The following is a 22,917-nucleotide window of genomic DNA, read 5'->3' as shown; positions in this document are numbered from 1 at the left end:
AACACCACATGCTAAGTTAAAAGTGTAAAAAAAAAAAACCACTCTATACCTATTATTTTTAAAATACATGTATGCCACGTATAGCCAGTTCACAAAAAGGTAAAAGAAATCAAAAAGGGAAAAACGAGGCCATTACTTTTCACAGATCTCATTGGCAGGTTAACATGGCTCAATACATTTACTGTATATATTTATTTTAAATATATATTTTTAAATCGTGTAATTATCAGAAAAGCTTCAATCCATCTACCATACATCCACTAGCAACAATATCTAAGGTGATTAGTTAACACAGAAAGGTGAAATGAGAGAAAGAGGGAGGGTTGTTTAGTTTTTTGCTTCTGCTTTAAAAATAGGATTCTGAAGATTGTGAATTACTATTATTAAAATAACGCTGATGAAGATACCATGCACTATAAAGCATTTCAGGGAAGAAAAACAGCCTTATAGGAGTTGAATAAACAAAGGAGAAATGAGAAGCACAAAGAAAATCTGGGCATTTCCCTTTTCTTTTTAAACTGGAAAATCTGAACTCCTCAGAGGGAGATAATGTTACTGACACAAGAGAGAAGCTAAGAAAGCACAAGCCACAGAGATCAAGTTCTAAACACTTATGAGAATGGAAATCACTCGCCAGCCTCTCTGACTTTAGAAAACTAGCCCTGCTGGTGGAGCAGGAGGGGCCCCTCCCCACCAGGCAGAACTAAGTGTGTGTACAGGAAACCCTGATGCACTACAACCTGGTATTCTTGCCAGTCCCCCCAGCTGGTGGGACACTAGGAACCTCACTGTTTTTACCTGAAATTTAAGCAATTCTAATACCGCTGACCTAGGATCCCTATGTCCAAACTAGAGCCGAAGTAGAATAAGAAGACTTTAAAATCTTGACGTTTTTGTGGGTCCGGAAGATGATCAAAAGTGCTAGTTTAGTTACTTCCATGATGCAAATTTCACTTTCCTTTCTGTCTTGTAGTGTGTGAGAAAAGACAGAAGAGGATGGAGAAAAAGCAAACAGCAACGAGTAAGAGCAAATGGAGAAAAGAGAGCACATATTTGAGAAAGGAACACGAAACTCAGTGAATTCACCAAAAGTGTAAATATATCTTAAAGCGATCACTCATAAATTATGTGAATTTTTCCAGTTTACAGTTTGACCAAAAACAACATGACTTTAGATGGTAGCAAATCAACTGATTCTCATTTCCACATTCATGAGTGATTTTACCCACATATTAACCTACTTTGTTAGACAGCAATTTCAACCAGGATCACACCACAAAACTGAAGGTATATATATATATATATATATATATATTTTTTTTTTTTTTGCTTTTTGTTAAATAAGCCCAAAACTGATTAACAGCAAAGAGTTTTAAAAATTTACATTTCTCTTACAAATTGTCATTCAGAGAATAATTTTGAAGTCTGTTGTATCTTGGCATAAACAGAAACTTGATGAGTAGGTTGTACTTGGAATATTGTGGATTTTTTTTTTTTTTGTCTGACCTCCCCCTATTGTTTGCCAACAGTAATTGAAGTTTGCATGGAACATCCCCATAGTGCAAGTGTAAACAATGTATAGGAAGGAATATATGACAAGATGGTGCATCACATATGCATTACACGTAGGACCTTCATAACTTCATGCACTCAGAAACATGCATGAAGAGGAGGAGAGGGCGGCCCAGGGTTACCATCCAGGTGCCTTGAGAACAGAGAATGCAGAAGTGGCACTGTTGATATTTAGCTGAAAGAGAGGGGGGGGCGAGAAATAAGTTATATTGTTTTACAAAATATTGTCAAATTGTTTTGCCAAAGATGTGACCAGGCTATAGTTTTGTAACTCAGCTAAATTAATAGATCAAAAATACAACTGTATAAAAGATCTTTGCTTGTGATCATTAAAAGATGAAATACACAATCTTAAACAGAGACAATATTAAAATAGGAAACAATATTAGTTATCTATCAACTTGTCCACACAGAGCTAAGCTGAAAATAGAAACAGGAACCCAGGCTTCAATCACATTATTGAACTTGAATATGCATTGTAAGCATTCATGTTTACTAAACATATCATTTTTTTGAAAGAGTGAGAAGTTTAAGTGCATTCTTAGCTTTTGTCATTTTTCTTAGACTCCTTGGGAAGTTAAACCTGGAAGTCCATTTAATGAGGAATACAGCCTCAAAAGTAGGGAAAACATATTATTATTTAATTGGAGGTCTCTTTCTGTTTTTTAATCCAACAGCAGGGAGCACTATTTCTTAAAAGCTCTGACAAGGTTCAGTGCTTTGAGTGGAGGAGATATTCACAATATTAGCACACATATCTGAATCTTAATCCAAGTTAAGAAACAAATCTTAAAAAACAACACAGGCATGAATTTACAGTCAACTTTCAATTATCCTCTGGAATTACCCACTATGTAAGTTTTAAATTTCGGCTTGACTTCCTCTTGTGGCCTGTCTTCATAGTCAAATCCCATTATAGTTAGTCAGGCATAGCAAATTAATTTAATATATTAACCTTAGCCCAGTGTGTAACACAAATGACTACCTCTAGAAAAACAGAGACCAAAAAAATCCTAGAGCTTGACTTATATTAGGTCTGGATAATTGAGAGTTGTCTGAATTGACCCAGACTGGACTTCCGATGAGGAATTCCAGGATATCCGAAAATGCCAAGATCCATATGCTGAAGGGAGGCTCTTCTCAGCACTTAATACCTTTAAAACAAGGGTTATGCTATAAAACGAGGCTGAACATTAGACTCAAGAGCTCATGCAAAAATCCTTTAAGTTTTCAAAGACCTTTTATATTTTCCATCAAATATAATGCAAAAGAAAATATCCGTAAAGGCAAGAAAAAACAGCCATGCAGCTTTTTAGTCATTAGCTCCATTCACAACGTATCATGGAGCAGGATGTTACTTACAAGACCCATATGTGAATGGTTTTCAGGCCTTAGATGTTTGGCCACAAAGAGGTGCTTCCTGAGAAGTTTTCTTTCCCATTTGGAATACAGGATGGCCTATTAAGAGAAGCCCCATTTAAGCCACCTGGCATAAAATGAAGTTTTCTTAAATAGGCTCTATCCCATAAACACTTCAGGGAATTGCAGAAAAACCTAATCCTATAGTACTGTATGAATGTAATCCCTTCCATATTAACTGGCAATTAGTGCTGTACCTCTTTGGGGTAAAAAACACACAAACATGGGTGTCTTCATTATTATATTCCTTTTGTCATTCTCTTAATATGCTGGAATTCATTCTCAAAATAATAGCTATCTTTTTTCCCTTCATCTACTTTTTACAAATCCAACAGTGATATCTAATTATTAAGGCTATAGAGAAGGCCTTTGAAAACCACTGTGGTATGTTATTAAACTAAGAAATTTTGATAGATTCTTTGGAGTTGAATGGCTGTTTGTATAAATTTGACTCTCCCATCCCACTCCCCACCAACCCCCCAAATATTACAGGTGATTCTGGTGAGAGAATTTGGAATGAGATCAGCAGTGCGCTGAACCTGAGTCTAAATTCCCCTTCTTGTTTTCATCTCATCCCTTCACTTATGCAACTTTATTTCCCTTTAATATTCCCCTTTACTCCAGTTGGAGCTAGTCTTCCTTACCTATACTCCTCTACCATATGAAACTACATCCTGACATTGTCATATCTTTCTGCTATTCCTTGATTCTCTACCATTTATTTGTTCCAGGTCTCCAAATGCCACTTGGAATGCTGGACAAGGTCTTAAGTGATATCTTCTACACAAGGTATACTTCCAAACTGTTATTAACAATTTGCTACATTGGTCATTCATTCCATTCTACTCTGAAATTATGAACCTCATAATTTTTCTTTGGTGTCAGTGATAACTTGCTTTCTAAAGTAGAATTTAAGTTTTTTTCTAAACTAGAATATAACTTTTACCTTGTGTTTTATCTGGTACAAGTTAAGCACCTAGGAGATGTACAATAAGTATTCCTCCAATTACTGGCTGAAAGAGCAGACATAACGTCTGAGGTAAAGTGGCATAGGGAGGAAGACCCTGAGGTACCTGCTACTTGTATTTTAAATGTTATGTGTATAAATTTCTTCTAATATCCGTAACTGAGCCCAGTAGATAATCTATAAAGTTACTGACACTATATTAGCCACTTTAGAAACTCTTCACCTTCCTCTGCCAATTGTGACGATGAAGTCAGTTTGCCTCATTACATGATTTAACAAAAAGAAGCCCGCTTGCTAGGGTATCCTCCAGTTTCTACTGTGTGTGTTTCAACACAAAAACAGCTGGTCTGATCTATCTACTGTTACAATCTGTTTTTCCTTGAGCATTCCCACCTATGTAACTGACTGCTAGCATTAAATAACATATATCATGTTATTAACAATGGAATAAGTAAAAAAACGCTGACCATGGGTATATTAACAAAGAAGCTGACAGCCTGGAAATATTTACTTGATAGGTACTGTTGGCGACCCAGAGCGATGAAAATGAACATTCTGCCACTTTCCATCCCGGCGATGCCACACACGAGTCTCTTCTGACTGCATTGTCTTTGGCATTCCGCTGCCATCCATGTACTGTGTGAGCCTAATGTATGCTATGCAGGCAGCATCATCACCTACCAGGTGTACATGGGGGTTCAGGATAATTGTGTGGATTGGTTTATTGCTTTTGGACAAAGCTGAAAGAGAATAACATGAAAAATAGTTTCTGCATAAAGTAAATCAAAACCAGTAACTTCACCTGGGGCTAATGTACGCAATGCTATTCATTCATTCATTCAACTGTGAATTGTTTGCACTAATTGAGTCCCTGGCAAAGTATAAAGGAAAAGAGAAAAAACAAAAGTAGATAGTCATTATTTTCTGTGTTTCCCTTTATAGCGAATTTAAATGTCACTTTGGAAACTTTGGTGGGAGATGTATTTATTTACAATGGGAAGTGGTTAGAAACAGAAGCCATGATACAAAAACAGAGGGAGAAGGCCTGGCCCAGATGCAGGGAGCAGGTGACAGGATATCCTATGGTCTTGTTCGTTTTTGTTAGTTGGTGAAGTACATGGAACAAGGGAAATATAACAAGTATAAAATATGCAGATAATGGTTTCCAAAACAAGAAAAAACTGGCCATAGCATGAATTTGTTTTCCTATTTCATCCTGTGACTCCTTTACTTCATAATAGTCCAGTGGTAGTCATCCACTGAAAATCCAAAATTTGGTTATTGGTCATCTAGCCTGGTTCTGATTCTTTAGTTCAATCTTTGATTAGTCAGCCCTCTGCAGGTTCTAGCCTTAGGTGTTTTGACAATAGCTACACATTCTAATTATTCAGTGATCAAGAGATGTGAAGATTTAGTGCAAATGATGATTGATGTCATTCTTTTAGATCACTATCACAGCCTGAACTGTTGTTACCTGCTGTCCAAACCAGCTTCCTATTCTCAGAGGATATCTGAGTAAACTACTCAGTGTCACAATCATATACAGAAGAATACCTCACTACGAAGAATATGTATTTATGGTAAGTAATGATACATAGTTTGTGTTGAAGTAAGTTAAATATTTAATGGGTTAATTATTCTTTTACTAGGAGATGAGATGGTGTAAATGGAGAACCAACTGAAAGAAACATTATGAGGATGAGAAAATTTACTGAAGCTTTGTAAGGCCAATTTACCATGTAATTCTTTGTCTCGCAAATGCCCAGTGAATAAAAAAAAAAAAAAAAAGCAAAACCCATGCCAAGGCAGACATTCGTGCTAATGCTTATAATTATTAGAACTGAGCTTGATTATCCTAATCATTAATACACTTAATTTACCAAGATATCACTGAAAAGAGGTGAATTCATTCTTTCCATCATGCAAATGAAACACAATACCTAGTCTTTAGGCATAAGGAAAAGAGGATAAAAGGAATTTCTAGGTTACTTCTTTTTTGATGACCTCAAGGATTTCTGCAGGAGTTTCTTTTGTGTGGCTCTTTGCTCTGAGACCACTAAAATTCTTTTAATGGCAACTGAAATTTTACCTGATCACTCATTTTCATGTATATTTTACTTTGAAAATGAGCACTAAATATACTTGAAAGCATTCCTTTATGTCAAATATTCTGACATGCTGTGGTGTCTTTTATTTTTTCAAATATACACAATGTTCTATGAAAACTTACTTTTTTGGTGATTCATTTTACAGCTTATACATTTACTGGGACTTATATGGGGTATATTCAATCAACATTACCTTTTATAAATCAGATAGTTTTCAAAACACCAAAGCTTTTAAGCTTGTCATTTTTTAAAAATTTCAAATACAGAAAATTTTATGATATAAAATGCTGGACTAAGGTGAAAATTCTCATTGTAGAATACAGCAAAGAAAACTGCAAATCTGGGAGAAATTCAAAGAGAAGTTGGAAAAGGCATGTTATTAAATTTAGAATAAATGTACCATTTTCAAAGTAGAATCGGTGGAAGTCCATCCCTTCCACTAAATTACCCAAAGCTTCAGGTTCAAAAGCAGTAAGGCCGGGGTCACAGATTTTCCTGTAGGGACAAATAAACAACAACAACAAAAACCAAAAATATAATTAAAATAACCAATACATGAGTTAATACATTTTGTTTCCCACATATCCACTCTTATTTATCAAACTGTGAAGGAGTCTCTTCTAAAAAAACACTAACAATATAAAATTTCTTTCACAGGCCTGGTAAGGTACGTTGAGGAGCAAATGCTAAAAAAGCATTTTGCAGAGAACTCTGATGTTGAAAGATAATATAGCAAGTTACAGCAGATGATAATCTATACTACTTTAGGAATCTCTCTTTTTTAAAAATTTCTGCTTTCTCATATTTCCAAGGTGAATTTTCTAGTCTTACTCCAGTTTTTCTCTTAGTTTTTAAATACTAAGTCCAATACACTCTCCAAGTCATACAAAACCAACTTTGTCTCTGACATTAAATAATTTGGAACAAATTAACCTTCTACATTCCTGTCAAGTATCCATATTGTTGATTTGAAGGCATGTGTCACATCCTTTACTTCCTGGAAAAGCTGTATTCAAAGTTTATTGAACTTTTAAAATAAAATTAATAAAATGTACAAATTAGTTTTCTTTTTAATCCTAGAAATGTAATTCAATAAAGAGATGCAACATTTTAAAACTTTCTTTGGAGAAATTCATTCAACAAAGAATTGTTAAACACCTACGATGTAGCAGATATTTTTTGAAACAATTACAATGCAACAATTAAGACAAATAGAAATAAATACAAAGTGCTTAAAAACCAGATTACTTACATATGGGACAGAGAAGATTTAAGAGAAAAAAAATGTGAGCTGGGCTTTCAGGAATATGTAGGAATTGTCCGAATGTGTGGTAGGTGGTAGGAAGAAGGAGGGTAGCAATGACAATAGCATAGTAGTGTGAGTATGTCTGGGGAATAATGGTTAGTCGTTTGATCTGGTGAGCACTGGGTATGCATGTAAATCCATGGAAACAAAGGGGGAAACAGTTCCTTGGGCTTGTGGTGATCAAGGTAGGCTTCTCAGAGGAAGTGACAGAAGATCTGGATTTGACAAATTAGTGGAAGTTTACAAAGTAGATAAGAGGATTTGGGACTATTTTGGGGCTACATCTAAAACATTCCCCTTTGGGGAGGTAAAACATTTTAACTGTTCAACAGAAATACAAGTTTCAAAAGGCCAGCTCACTATGGTTCTTTGCAATATTGTTCATAGAATGTGGAACTGATATTAAGAAAAACTTTAAAAGTAGAAAATACTTTAAAAATCGAACAACAAACCAGTGATTATCCTTTGTGTTGGGGAAAAAAAAAAAAAAAAAAAAAAAAGCCTTAAAAGCAGGGGTAGCCGGTGTAGTGGGGAGGCATTTTACATTTTGCCTTAGACTTGCTGGTGGGCAGGTACTACCAAGCTCAAAGTCAAATATATATAATCTCTAAGAAGCAAATGGGAAGAGCACTGTTTCTACAGTAATGGAATTTCTTCTGCCAGGGGCTACTACTTCCTCTATAAATATGATTTTTGGTTGTCAACATTGGTGAATCAAAATTTTTTACTACCATATATTGGCACTAAAATCATCTGAGAATCACTGTGCCATGATTGATCTCTTTACCTAACCATCAAAAGAGTCAACGGATCTGAAAACCTGTTAATCTGTTCTTTCTCTCTCCTATGTATGTATGCATTTATCGCCTGTCATAGGCTTTGGATTAATAAAGGATTCATAAAGCTGCCTCTTGATGTATGTGTGTGGCACACATGCTCTGAACAGGTATTCTAAGGACTTCACCAATGTATCCTATCATCCAGAAAGCTCCCAAGTGGAAGGTCCTGTTGGATTATCAGCAACATCAGGCCAGATTACAGGCCTCCATAGGCAAACTGATGCAATTCCAAGGGATTGCATTATTTAAAACACCTTACATTGAACTGTTGGAGAAGATAGGAAATATCCCAGTTTTGCCTGGCTACCACCCCCACCAAAACACACTTTTTACTATTCCACAGGAGAATACTAGTACCAAAAAATATATATATTTTTAAAGAGTATTTTCATGTTTAGAGAATCCTATTGGTCTAACAAAGTTATCAGCAAAAAGGATAAAAGAGCAGGTTCTATGGCACGGACTTCTCAACTGTTGAAAAGGGAACTCTGGTCTCTGACATAGTTTTCTTTCAAACTTCATTTTGTACTATTTCAGTTCAGGTATTTATTTTAAATCATGCTAAATAGTTGATACAAATACATATGTATATGCATGTGTTTGCATCTATATGCACATATACAATTTATAAGTAGCAATCTTGGATTTAATTCTTACCCTCAATTACTCTTTTCCATTATTTTATATTTGACTCTTTGTAACTGATGAAAAAAGAAATACCTTACATAAAATTGGGGAAAAAAAAACAACAAAACTTCACATATAATTGCATTTCCCAAGGCAATGTTCTTTTATCCTTTTTAAAACCAATTGGGCATATCTCATTCCATTTTTAATGCTTTTTTAAAATTGTAGCTGGAATAATTAATGGACATCCATGACTATATCATAAGCATTTTGCCAGAGTGCCAGAAACTGCAAAAACATCTACTGTACCAAATGTACCACATATTACTTACTGGTTACCTTAATGTTGGACAGATGTTTCCAATTTTTCACTATTATGAATGCTGCTTCAAAAAATGTTTGTTTATAATTTTTATCCATGCTTTACATTAAAAATCCACACCATGTTACATTTTTGTTATAAGTAAAATTAGAGGGCTAAAACAATTTGAAACTTCATAAATGCTTTCTGGTATATATGAGCTACATGTCCCCCCAACTCCTGCCACCACAACTAACCTAAAGATTTGTTTCTATTTATACCCCATCCAGGAAAGTCACCATAGTCCTGCAGGATCTGCACCCCGTTGGTTGTCAGCAGTTCTTATCCCTGCTGAACTGATGGGCAAAAAATGCTCTTGCTTTGAAATTTGCAAATTTTGGCTTTTTAAAATTATTATTTTGGCTTTTTTTTTTAAGTATACAAGTTTTATCTATTTGGGTTGCCTAATCATTTTATCTTCTCATTTGTGATTATTTCCTTTGCTTTTAAACTTAGAAAAATTATTCCAATCAGAGATCAAATTCAATCTCTTTTTTGCATTTAACTCTTTCATTCAAGAGGAGCTCACTTGTATGGAGTAAGGGGAAGGCTTAGACTGATTTTTTAATCTTCACCCAAACAGCTAGCTTATTGACCCACATACTTTGTGAAATAAGCCTTCATGCCCTATTTATTTGAATGCTTTATTTTTATTTGATTGGAGTAATTTCCTTTATACACTCTATGATCCAGTAGTTCATAAACTAAGCATTTGGACCTTCCTTCAAATAAATTGTTACCTAAGAAACAAACTCATAAAAGAGATGGAGATAGAGCTGAGGTATACTGGCTGAAGAGGAAGAAGGCTGCCTTACGTTGCCTCCTGATCTCTCTCTCTCTCTGTCCCAGAACCTTAACAGAGTTTGAGGCAAAACATTTCTTAAAACAAAATGCCTTTTTTTGTGCTTTTCTCTCTCATAGTTTTGCTCTCATGGATGCTCTGCCTGGAATGCCTTCCCCACACAGAGGTGCTGGTGATTACAAGTCTATAAATTGCCAGAGAAAGCCCCAGTCCTGCTATGAGAAGTTCTTGTCTTTCCTCTCTCGATCCTACATTTATTTCTCCTCTGGGGACACTTAATTTATACCTTGAAATAAAACTACTGCTAACATCAACCTGGGGTTAAATATACACGAATTCTGGTACACTGAAGAACGCATTCACATAGAAAATATTTTGTCATATGCATGAAAGCAAAGTAAGTGTGCCTCTACTCACGTGTAAGCTTCAAAGTCTCCATTGTTGATGGCTTCAATCAGTTGTTCAGTGACTTTGATAATTTCTTGCTTTCGTGCTAAAGGCAAAGATAGAGCATTTTATGTGACTTTTGTCCTTTATTCTCACAAAACTCTAACAATATTGCTATTTTCCTTCAATGGGGTTTTACTGTTGAAGACATAGCCCTCCCTGAACTGTGGTGTTATTCTCTCTGTGATCTTGCTGCTCACAGTGCAGAGATCATATCATTTACTTCTTCAGAGAAACTGATGGACACACAGATTCTCAGGTTCTACTCCAGACCTACAGATTCAGAATCTATATTTTTTAACAGGACCCTCAGGCACCTGAAGTTCAAGACTATTTTTTTTTAATAAGTTCTCGTTACCTTTATCAACTTGAGTTTGTAAATGTTTTTTCTCTTGAATATTAAAAAATGTCTATCTTCAGAGCATAGATGATCTTTTACAATGAGACACTTTGTATATTTTTTACACTTCAGCCCAATCAACTCTACAAAAGGGGGTGCCAACACTGTAACTGCCATCATATTTAGACAAATGGCCTTCAGTAAATTGTGAACTAGAAAACAAACATATGAATCACTATGTGGATGTAGGCAGATAATTAGATAGAAGCTGCCCCACAGAGCTGTCACTCCAACACCAAACACGTTTTGTTTCTATTTCTAGCCCACAATTGGTAAAATTATTAATAGTTGGCTTCGCTCAAATCCCACCTATTCCTGTAAATTCCTCTCTGATTACAACTGCAAGTGTTCTTTGCCTTTTTTGAATGCCTATAGTGTATCACTCATTTGGTAATTAAGCATATGCTATATACCATGACACCTTTAGTTAAATTACTGGTTTTAAATTCTTATTAAACTTTGTTCACTGTGTAACTACATTTCTGTTAAATTAAAAGCTCCCTGTGTGGGGAGGTGATGGTGGGGATGTTATTATTATTATTATTATTATTTTGGTATCCTTTAAGTTTTATTCCAATGTCTTTTTTTTTTTTTTTTTTTTAGATTTTATTTGACAGACAGATATCACAAGTAGGCAGAGAGGCAGGCGGGGGGTGGGGGAGGAAGCAGGCTCCCTACTGAGCAGGGATGTGGGGCTCGATCCTAGGACCCTGGGATCATGACCTGAGCCGAAGGCAGAGGCTTTAACCCACTGAGCCACCCAGGCGCCCCTATTCCAATGTCTTTAATAAAAGAGATGCTCAATAAGTTTGTGAATTTGATCAATTGCTATTAATGATAATCTTTTGACTTCAGAATACTATTCTGTTACTAATGAAATTCATGAAATTTTTAAAAATTAAATTTCCGAGTTTTGCTTTAAGAACAATGTGAAATTTCCTTAAATCACTGGAAATAAACTGGGAGAGTCACAAAAAGTTCTATACATTCTATCTTAGTGAAGTTGCTATTCATCATAGAAAAAGCTTGGTTTTAGTTTGTTATTGATTAAAGGCAACCAGTATGTATTTTCAATGAAACAGATCTTCATTAAACAGGTTTTAACCATAAAATTAAATGTTCACATTATCCAGGTTATGATATTCCTTATTTAAAATAAATATCCAGTAAACCGAACTTGACTTCATTTATACTATATGAGACTAAACTATAAAATATGATTTGTCCATAAAATGGTTGCCAATAATGTCAAGGTTGATAGTATCTAAAAATCACTATATAGACTAGATTTGACATTTAGTTACATAATTAGCTTTCATTTATATTGGGGGGGAAAGAACATAAGGTTTTTTAGCTCCTACACACATTTAAAACATTTTTTGCCTTTGTTCATTTGATTTATGAATATAATATATCCAAGCATCCAAAATATACTGACACAAGTAGTAGCAGGGAATAATTCTGTAAGAGAGATGCTGCCAATGGCACATTTTAGCTTAATTTAGTTTGGCAATAAGTGATTCATTGGTCTCTGGCCTCAACAGTATGAACATTTGGCAAAAATGCATGACAGCTGACCCGATTCTGGAATAGAAAGGATGTTGGTGAGATGGTGCTCAGGAAATGAGATTAAGAAAGTGTGACTACCAAAACTTCCTCGTCAATATTAAATCCTTATTTAAAACTACTAAATTTCTCAGTTTGCTAAGTAAAAAACCACAGGTTAGAAAACCATGTCAATTTTTTAAAACGAAGGGGGAAAACAAACATAAGATCAGTGCCCTTTGTAGAGCTTCATTAGGCAAACACAGTTTACTGAGTTTGAAGAGTTCAAGGTCACTTTCTGAAATTTCCAAAAGTCTCTGCATTCCCTGATAAGCAAAATATGGAATTAAAATATCAAGTATATGTATGGCCATCTCTCACCCTCTGAATCACTGTGGAAATACTTACCAGCTCTTTAATAATTTATATGCTACAACTGGCTTAATTTTGGCCTGCATAATCAAAGCAACACAAATTCCCTTCTCTCTTAGTTCTTAGTCTCAGAAACAATGGTCCTTTAACTGGCAGTAGAGCATGTGGGAATTAGTGAGAATGCTTCTGTGCTGCACCATCATAAAAACAACATGACTATCTTGGCTTCGGAGGAGCCTGGAACTCAGGAATCTTGAGAGTGCTTATTTCCCTGGGGCAAAGGAGCTTGAATGAGTCACAGGCAGCACATGACAGCTGACTCTTTAAAGGAAAGCAGAAGTCTGGAAATGAATCATTTGTACACAGTAGTCTATTGTGGTTGAGACTATTGCCACAGTGACCTACAGGAAGAGTGAGGTTTTGGTGCCAGTTAGCTCTACTTTTCAGCAGTGAGGGTAAAGGACAATCACTGTCCTAGGTGACTGGATGTCTAAGATCTGCAGGAAGAGGCCCCTATCATCTGGCCTTCCGTCTTTGAAAAGATTAAGTAATGACCACTCCAGAAGTCAAAGTGGGGACAGCTTGTGATGTGTCACTAATTAACCCTTAAGATGAAGGAAGAGTGTACCAATACAGCATCCTCTGAATACCAAAAGTTTTTCCATCCTTAGCCAGCACTTTAATCACAGAGAACTGATGACCCAGTGGTTTTATTTACAGAATGGAGGCACTCAAGCCTTGACCCACAAGTCCCAAAATAGTTTCTGGGGACTTCCAGGTGTCTAGGGGAACCGCAGGAGAGAAAAGTAAGTGGGAGAGACGCTCCAGATCCTGAATATAATTGCTTCCATGCAACTACGCAAAAGAACTAGGAATATTTTCATGTTCAAATTCCTATCTTTTTGGCTCTTTCATTGTTCTAAAGAGGCCTGGAAGAGTAAGATAAGAGTTTGAATGGTCCCAGTGTTAAAAACCAACCAACCAAACAAGAAGCCCTGGGAACTGAGAATGATTACATAATAAAAATGACAGATTTCAACATTTCTCAAACATTAGCAGATCTTATCTGATCAGATCAACAATATCAGATCTGATCAACAATGATCTGAGATATGCAGACAAACATTACCTGTTTAACAGGTAAACAAGCAGATTATAGGCACTGCCCAAAGGCACAGTGTTTGCTGATTACTCTTTCCCTCCTTCCTGAAATACTCACTTTCTTCCTGCTTTTCTTACTAATTATGTGGTCACATGAACTCACTCTCATCTGCTATGTTATCTTTCCTTACCTGGACTTTATATGTTTTAATTCCTTTTAAAGGTTTGATTTGAGGCCCTCCTCTCCACAGACACTGTTATCCCTATGATCCTGTCCACACCAGTATTTTATATTGCCATTTATGGTCCAATGACTCCTGCCTTGTTGCTTCCTTTTTTCTAGTCCTTTCCTTCAGATCTGTGTGTCAATGCCTATTTTGGAATCTTCACCTGGATATTTCAAATGCTTCTTTAACTCAGCATACCCTAAACTGAGCTTATGAACTCCTACTCCCCTACAAATCTAGTTGCTTTTCCAGGGATCTCCCTCTTGGTAAAATGGCAACATCATCATCCAGTTGTGCAAACCAGAAAAAACCCTGAGATTTGTCTTTGACTCCCACACCCCACCCACACTAATTTTTCAAGTTCTGCTGATTTTATTTTTTAAAATGTCTTACATATTAGTTTACTTCGTTCCTTCTTCACTACCACTCTGGTAGAAGCACCCACCACTTCTTGTCCAGAATAAATATCTGGAGACTTATGAAATCTTCAATAATCTAGACACTTCCCATCTCACCAGACCCATTCAAAGGCTCTTTTACTTTATCCTCTCCAATCTATCCATATAGCCTACTCTCAGAAATTCAAAATGGCCATGCTTCCTTCTTTTGTCAGCCCTTCGTATATGTTATCCTCTCTTCTTGGAAAACTGTCCCCTATTTCTGCTTCCACTTTAATCAAATCTCAACTATTGTTTCTTCAAAAAAAGCCTTTCCTGACCCTCATTTTAGGAGAGATCTTGATCTCTATGTTTTAAATTCACACATATCCTACAACTGCTGTTTAAAATCATTTAGTACACATGTATTTACATATTTATTTGTGTATATTTGATTACATTTTCTCTATTTGTAAGCTCCATGGGGACAGATACCTTACCTCTGCAACCCAATATCTAGCATAGTACATGTTTAATAAATATTTGAATGAATAATGGTCCAGAACAAACTCAAGCACTTTCTGATTCCCAATCCAGTGGCCTTTCCAACATATACATTTTTTAGTGAGGGTCAGATAGCCTTTAAAAAATATATAATTGATAAATGGAAACAATTCAGATATAAAGAAGCATGTCTTGTTGCCTACGATGATGAAAGAAAAGTCTTCAACTTGTCTAAAACTACACATCAAATTTCCTTCTCTGATTTCCTCACTTTTGCTAATGAGATCACAATTTTACCAGTCTTGTCCTCATATTCTGTCCTCCACAAGTCATAATTTTTCATTATCAGCTATGATGATGTTTCCCAACATATATCCTCAGCCTGTTCATCTTTTTGCTTGTCCTTGGCAATCTTACTTATTCTCTGCCTTTGACCACCTAATGAAGACTGCCAAATCTCTATCACTAACCTTAAACCTTTCTAGGCTCCAAGTTCATATTTCTTTTTTTTTTTTTTAAAGATTTTATTTATTTGTCAGAGAGAGAGGGAGAGAGAGCGAGCACAGGCAGACAGAATGGCAGGCAGAGGCAGAGGGAGAAGCAGGCTCCCTGCAGAGCAAGGAGCCCGATGCGGGACTCGATCCCAGGACGCTGGGATCATGACCTGAGCCGAAGGCAGCTGCTTAACCAACTGAGCCACCCAGGCGTCCCCAAGTTCATATTTCTAACTGCACTGTAACATCTCCGGTTATCCTGGCATTTCAGACCTAGTAGGGGTGCCCAAGATGGACCTCAAGTATCTCCCTTGCATAATCCACTGCTTCTCTTGTATCACTCATCTTGGATAATGAGGACATTATCTACTCAGTTGCCCAAACCAAAAGCCTTGACACTTTTCTTTCAATTCTTCATATAGCTGATCACCAGTCCTCTTCACTCAACCAAATCTTTCTCAGATCCATTTCTTCCTCTTTAGCCTAATGTCCACTACTCAGATTCAGGCTTTTAGTTGTTCCTAACCCCTCCTGCTCCAAGGTTACATCCCACACCCTCCCACTATCCACCCCTCACGGTTGCAAAATCATCTCTACAGAATAGAGCTAACCATGCCTCTCCTCCACCGTCTAGAGGCCAAGCCCAAGCTTCTTTGTTCTTGAAAGGTCTCCCTACTCTATTTTTCTAGCTTTGACTCTTGATACTTCTTTTCCCCCAGGAGTCCCACAGAACCTATTCTACAACTTCACCAAAGGCTTCACTCTTCCTCAGCTGGTCCTGGCTCTTGATAATGCTGTGCCTTTCCTCTCCAGAAACCCTCCCTCTTCTGTCTGAAAATCTTCAATATTCTGCTCCAAAATTATCTCTTCCTTATAGCCTTTCCTTAGGCTCCATTTGCAGCTTTTTGGTTGTATTGTGGTCCTCCTAAAGCATCACCACAGGATGTTCATATTTCTGCCCAGGACTTGACTGTTTTCTAGCTTCAGTGCCTAGCACTGAGTAAATGTCTATAAATGCATGCACATATGAATAAATACACAGATAAGGCCTATAAAATATTATGTACATTTTGAAACATTAGATAAATGCCAAGTATATAGGTGATGATGATGATGTCTGATAGCAGTCTGAATGTGAGGGTGCTAAATGAAAATGCGCTCATGGATCTTGCATATCTCAGAATCAGCAGAGGCCATGGTATTTTAGATGCCAGAGTAATCTGTATAGGTCCAGTAAGAGAAACTAGGCATATCTAGTCAATGTTTAAACTTGTAATTTCTTTTCAAGGGAATTTAGTACAGAGAAAGGTTCTAGTTATTCAAGCTTGAGCTTTTCAGTAGTTACGGATTTTGGATTAACCAATTTGCTGAAATTAAACTACTTGATAATAAACCTTATTCAGAAGGCTATCTGGCCTACTATGGACTTAGACTAGGAAATGAACTGAATTTATTGACGCAAATTGATCTCTACTAAAATGTTAGCAGAGTATCACACACTGAAATCTTTTAGAGAACTGTGCCTAAAGGTTAATAACTTATTCAATGATCAAAAGTTGCACAATTAAAATTATAGCCTTTTGAGGTATATTAGCTTATTAGCAATTCTCACCTAAAAAAAAAGATTTACTTCATTATTTGAGAGAGAGAGAGATCAAGGGTGGGGGCAGGCAGAGAGAGAATCTCAAGCAGATTCTGCTGAGCATGGAGCCCTGGATAGGGCTCCATCTCCTGACCCTGAGATCATGTCCTGAACTGAAACCAGGAGTTAGATGCTTAAACTGACTGAGCCACCCAGGTGCTCCACTCATCTACTTTTTGCCAATAGGTACAGTTCTATTTAATTTAACTTCTTTCTACATTTCTCAGAGGTATTGGGCAGAGACTTAAAGGACAGGGAGGTTAAGTGACTTGCTCAAGTCATCCAGCGAAGTCAGAAGCTGTGCCAGGGCTGGAGCTTTATTTGGCTGAGATATCTGTTTAACTCACTAATCTATGTTCCTTTCCAGCCCACAGTGCCTAATTCAATATTTTGAAATCATAAACTTAAACGAACCACCTAAGTGACTTTGAACTTACTCTGGCAAGGTGACTGACTACTGAATTACTGGGCCAACGTTGTAATTAATTATTATACCAGTTTCACAAAACAAAGTGCCCCATGTTTTTACTGTCTTTTTCCATGCTGCCATTAACAAAAATAACTCTTAGGAATAGTTATTATCTTAGGCAAATCTACAAATTAGGATTATTTTCATGCTCTTGATAGTTTTATAGAAAAAGGTGCCTATCAACTCTGCTGTCTGGCATTTCCTATGCAATTAACAGCTTGTTTCTTAGTGATTTCATTTTTATTTCACTAGTTTGATGTATTAACATTTAGGAGAGTAATTTCCATTATTTTGGCGTTTAAAATCAAGCCCATAGAAAACTTTAGAGTTGACTGGTTTAATCTATAATATTTTATTCAAATTAAAACCTGGAAATTACCAAATTTCTATTCAAGAATTGTTGTAAAGCTCACTTATCCAGAAGCCACCTGTTCAGTAAATCAACAACTCACCTCTTTAATCACTAGAGGCCCTCAAAATTTAAAAAAAAAAAAAAAAAATTCACATCCTCTTTGTACTTTGTTCTTTAAAAACAAAAAACAAAGTTTCAAAGTTTCAAAGCATAAAATGTTAATTGGGGGAAGAAATACTATTAGTCTTAGTCCTGTTAAGTTGTTATTACCTGACAATAAATGATTAGCAAATATTTAAAAACAGAAAACTCTAGCATTGGGGTCATTTAGTATATGTGAAAATAGGATTACATTTTTAAAAAAGTTTGTGAGGATATCATTGGGTTATAATGTATGGTGAGGTCATTCCTAAAATTACTCTAGATCTAAAAAAGAAATAACATATTTACTATTTTTTTAAAAAGTTAAGGGATGTGTATTTAGTTTTTCATTAAAAATGGCTTAAGTAAAAGTTTTAGAGTTTAAAAAACTATACATGGTTATATAGAATATTTGCTTATATGAAAGAATTCAGTCTAGCCACATTAAAAGCAACTGAATAACTGTTCAATCCTCAGCTAACTTAAGCTAGAAATAGCACAACATTGTGAAGACCATTGAGTATTTTAGTATTTTTTTTAAAGGTTTTATTTGTTTATTTGAGAGAGGGAGTGAGAGGGAGGGAGAGCACAGAGAGGGAGAAGCAGACTCCCCGCTAAGCAAGGAGCCGGATGGATGTGGGACTCATCCCAGGACCCTAAGATCATAACCTAAGCCGAAGACAGATGCTTAATGGACTGAGCCACCCAGGCACCCTGAGTATTTTAGTATTAAGATGTGTATGATTCAGATAGGTGTGACAGTACTTACAGTTAAGAGATGATGACATGGAAGAAAAAGATTTTAAGAAACCAGTTCAAAGATTCACATCAGCTGCTTGAGGATTAAAACTGTAGTCTCCTCAGTAATGTGCATTCACCTTGTGGGCATTATGTTAAGTGAAATAAGTCATACAGAGAATGATAAATACAGTATGCTTTCACTTATATATGGGATCTACCAATCAGACAAACAACAAACTCATAGAAAAATAAATCAGATTTCTGGTTACCAGAGGCAATACCAGGATAGGGAAAGGGGGAATTGAAGGAAAGTGGTCAAAAGGTACAAACTTCCACTTATAAGGTAAATAAGTCCTAGGGATGTAATGAACAACATGATGACTACAGTTAACACTGTTGGATGGTATATGTGAAAGTTGTTAAGGAAGTTGATCCCAAGTGTTCTCATTAGAAGAAAAAAATTTTTAACATTTCTTTACCTTTTTTTTTTTTTTTGCTATCTATTTTAGATGTTGAACTAAACTTATTATGGTAATCATTTCACAATATATCTAAGTCAAATCATTACACTGTATACCTTAAACTTATATAGTGCTATATATCAATTATATCTTTTAAAAAACTTGTAGTCTCCTGGCATTCAAGTTTATACTGAATGATAAAAGAAATACTAAGCTTTCTCAAGGAGTATCTCTTTCATTGCAGAACTAAGGTGACAAAGTTATTTTCTCAAAAGCAAATAGTAAGACTTGGAAAAGAGACAATGAGACTTAGAATTTTTAAGTATTTGGAAAGTTGTTTTTGTTTTTTTGATATGAAGGAAATTCAACTTTCCCTAAACCCCAAAATTATAATGAGTCCAATTAACCACTTCAATCAATTTTACATAGTATCAGCCAAAAAAAAAAAAAAGCATGTGTCTTTCAGGTCAAGGTAATTGTCAAAGTATTAATGCTTTGTCCTTCAGTATGAATAGCCAGAAGTAAAAAAAAAAGAAAAAAAAATACTGCAAAGGGTTAAAAGACTGTGCAGTGATGAGAATAGGCTCCCCCCCGTTTCTATTGTTGTTGTTTAGCTTGATATTTTATTTTTAATAACTTATTCTGTTACTATATAAAAAGTATATAATTTGTATTTAGCAAAGAAAGAGAATTCAATATATTCTTGGGTAAGTTTATTGATAACTACACTTTCCTGAATAATTCAACTGGTAGATTTGTGAGTGCTCCCTGGGATCAAGAATGCAAGAAAAGCTTAAGAGCATGTCCTCTATACTACAAAACCATTTTAAATCTTTGTTTTGCAAAAACCAAAAATAAAAAGCAAGCAAGCAAACAAATAAAACCCTACCATAATTAACTGAAGTGTGATATCCTTGGATTTGCTTTTAGAGAAAGAACTGGCTAACTATAGTAATAGAGTATAGTAAGAGTATACAATATTATTCTACCTCCACATTTATTGAGCCCCAGCTGACCTAAAGTCTTTTCTCCTTGTCTCCAGGTTCACACAAGCTTAGTCATATTTCAATACTTCTCACAGCAGTGTTATCTCAGTAAGACTGAAGTTAAAGCAGTTTTTTTTCTCACCTACCACTATATGGATATTTTAACTCTAAGAATGTCATTTCACATTTTTGTGTTAAGTACTTCTGCTTGTCCCATTTTGAACCATTCCCTTTGATGAAACTGCTAAGATAACACAACAGATCTTACTACCACCCAAAAATATGCAGCACCATCTCCTGTAATTGTAATTCTACACTTTCTAGCTAATTCTCATTTTCAACAGCTGCAAAAATAGTAGCTTGTGCTTTCATTACAAAGTCTATCATTATCCAATCCATAGCTTCCAGAATCTGTAAATGAGAACTGAAAGGGCAGATGAGGTCCAATGAAGTGGGAAGAGAGGCCAATTCACAAAACATATCCTAGAATCCAGTTGCACTCATACATTATTCAAGAGTACTAGAGCATGTATAATCAATAGTAAATTAGGGAACTAGTGGAACAAGCTTATAAGACAAATAACATAAATAAGCTTTTTTTAAAGTTGGAAAATTATGGAATAATGATAAATTCTCTTGGTAAGTCAGTTATATAATACAGTTGTTTATGACATTGTAGATACAAAGACCAAAGTTCAATGTAATATTTATGTACCTATATGCTTAACTTTGATGACCATTGTTGCCTTTTGAGATGCCAGACCACTGGATTGAAAAGGCATTGTTGCAGTCAGTCTGGATATAAATTTACAATGGTTTGTCACAACGTGGAAAACTTACTTAGATTTAGAGGAAAATTGTTTACACATACCTCCCACTTTTCTCACACACACACACACACACACACACACACACACACACACACTTCCTCTCACAAAATGATGTAAATTCCTATAACTCTTCTGTTGTCCCCATGCATCTGACAGATCACACTGGTAAGACTCGTAGGACCAACAGTCATTTCTGTGACTAGTTACTACATTTTTCAAAGCTTAATTTGGAAAAGTGAAAATATCCTATCAGACCAGAAGTTTTTAAGTGAGTTCTCAGAGCAAATGCTTTTTATTCAAGTGATACCTCACACTGGCACTATATATTAAAAGTTCAGCTCTAGGATATCCTAGGCTAAATTCAGCTTAGGAAATTAATGTAAAAGTACTTGTTGGACTATCTTGGCCAAATTTTATAAACCCAGTAAAGTTATTCTTGGTTTAACCAATGTGACCACAGTAATAATTAAATTTATGAACCATACATTTCAGAACATATTACTGTCATTCCCATTTATTCTAGGAAGTATTATAAATGTAAATTATAATAAATTAACAAATTATTACAAAATGTAACTCAGAGTGCATACAGTATTTTTGAGTAGGGAATAATATTGCTTTGCCTTTTTCCATTGAATTCAAATTATGAACATTCATCAAAGACACCATTCAGGTTATCTGATGAGTAATTAACAGTCCACACTTACAAAATACAAGTCTATATTATGTTAACTGAGATTAAGACAATAATAAGAACCTTCCATAGAGAATAATTTTGAGCTAAAAAGGAGATACTGGCTTGGGAGTTCAGCAGGGCAGACCAAAGGAAACATCTTTAAAAATTATCTCTTGGGAGATCAAAGAGAAGAAGAACAGCAATTCTAGAAACAGAAAATCAACCCCTTTCTGAAAGGTAGGACTGGCGGAGAAGTGAATCCAAAGGGACGGGAAGATAGACCGCGGGGGTTGGGGCCGGCTCCCGGCAAGCGGCGGAGCAACGGAGCACAAAATCAGGACTTTTAAAAGTCTGTTCCGCTGAGGGACATCGCTCCAGAGGCTTAACCGGGGTGAAGCCCACGCGGGGCCAGTGTGGCCTCAGGTCCCGCAGGGTCACAGAAGGATCGGGGTGTCTGAGTGTCGCAGAGCTTGCAGGTATTAGAACGGGGAAGCCGGCTACAGAGACGGAGCCGAGGAGTGACTCTCAGCTCGGGGTTACCTTGAACCAGTCGCAGGCTCGGTGAGCTCGGAGCGCGGCTGGAGGCCAGGGTGACGGGAGCAATTGGACGCTGTTCCCTGAGGGCGCACTGAGGAGTGGGACCCCGAGCTCTCGGCTCCTCCGGGCCGGAGACTGGGCGGCCGCCATCTTCATTCCCGTCCTCCGGACTCTACGGAAAGCGCTCAGGGAACAAAAGCTCCCGAAAGCGAACCCGAGCGGATTACTCAGCCCGGCCCCGGGTAAGGGCGGTGCAACTCCGCCTGGGGCAAAGACACTTGAGAATCACTACAACAGGCCCCTCCCCCAGAAGATCAACAAGAAACCCAGCCAGGACCAAGTTCACTTACGAGGAGCGCAGTTTCAATACCAAGGAGAGCAGCGGAATTCCAGAGGAGGAGAAAGCAAAGCACGGAACTCATGGCTTTCTCCCCATGATTCTTAAGCCTTGAAGTTAATTTAATTTTTTTTCTTTTTCAATTTTTTTTCTCTTCTTCTGCTAAATTTTTTTTAAACTTTTACCCTTTTCTTTTTTAACCTTTTTTAACTAATTTATCTAATATATATATATTTTTTCCTTTTTATATTTTTTTCATTATTGGTTTTCTTTTTTT

General features: G+C 36.3%; 1 protein-coding gene across 18 annotated transcripts in view; it reads right to left on the bottom strand.

The window, feature by feature from the left end:
• Positions 1 to 1,314: 1,314 nt before the first annotated feature.
• CAMK2D (calcium/calmodulin dependent protein kinase II delta) overlaps positions 1,315 to 22,917 on the bottom strand; it is a 335,597-nt gene continuing 313,994 nt past the window's right edge. For 12 of the 18 annotated variants that reach the window (XM_032859036.1, XM_032859053.1, XM_032859073.1 and 9 more), the window contains 5 exons: positions 10,419 to 10,494; positions 6,467 to 6,561; positions 4,470 to 4,698; positions 2,935 to 3,030; positions 1,315 to 1,747 (listed from right to left, as the gene is read on the bottom strand). In XM_032859036.1, coding sequence (XP_032714927.1) covers positions 2,964 to 3,030; positions 4,470 to 4,698; positions 6,467 to 6,561; positions 10,419 to 10,494 — 467 coding nt within the window. In that variant the 3' untranslated portion in view covers positions 1,315 to 1,747; positions 2,935 to 2,963. Of the gene's footprint in view, positions 1,748 to 2,934; positions 3,031 to 4,425; positions 4,699 to 6,466; positions 6,562 to 10,418; positions 10,495 to 22,917 lie in introns of those variants that run through there. The other 6 variants (XM_032859177.1, XM_032859092.1, XM_032859151.1 and 3 more) reach the window with 3 other exon arrangements.

Source organism: Lontra canadensis, unplaced genomic scaffold (genome assembly GCF_010015895.1).
Source record: "Lontra canadensis isolate GAN:19392208 unplaced genomic scaffold, GSC_riverotter_1.0 scaffold1, whole genome shotgun sequence".
NCBI classification, from domain to species: Eukaryota; Metazoa; Chordata; class Mammalia; order Carnivora; family Mustelidae; genus Lontra; species Lontra canadensis.
Note: the sequence above shows the minus strand (reverse complement) of the source record. Positions and strands in the feature narration are given on the sequence as shown.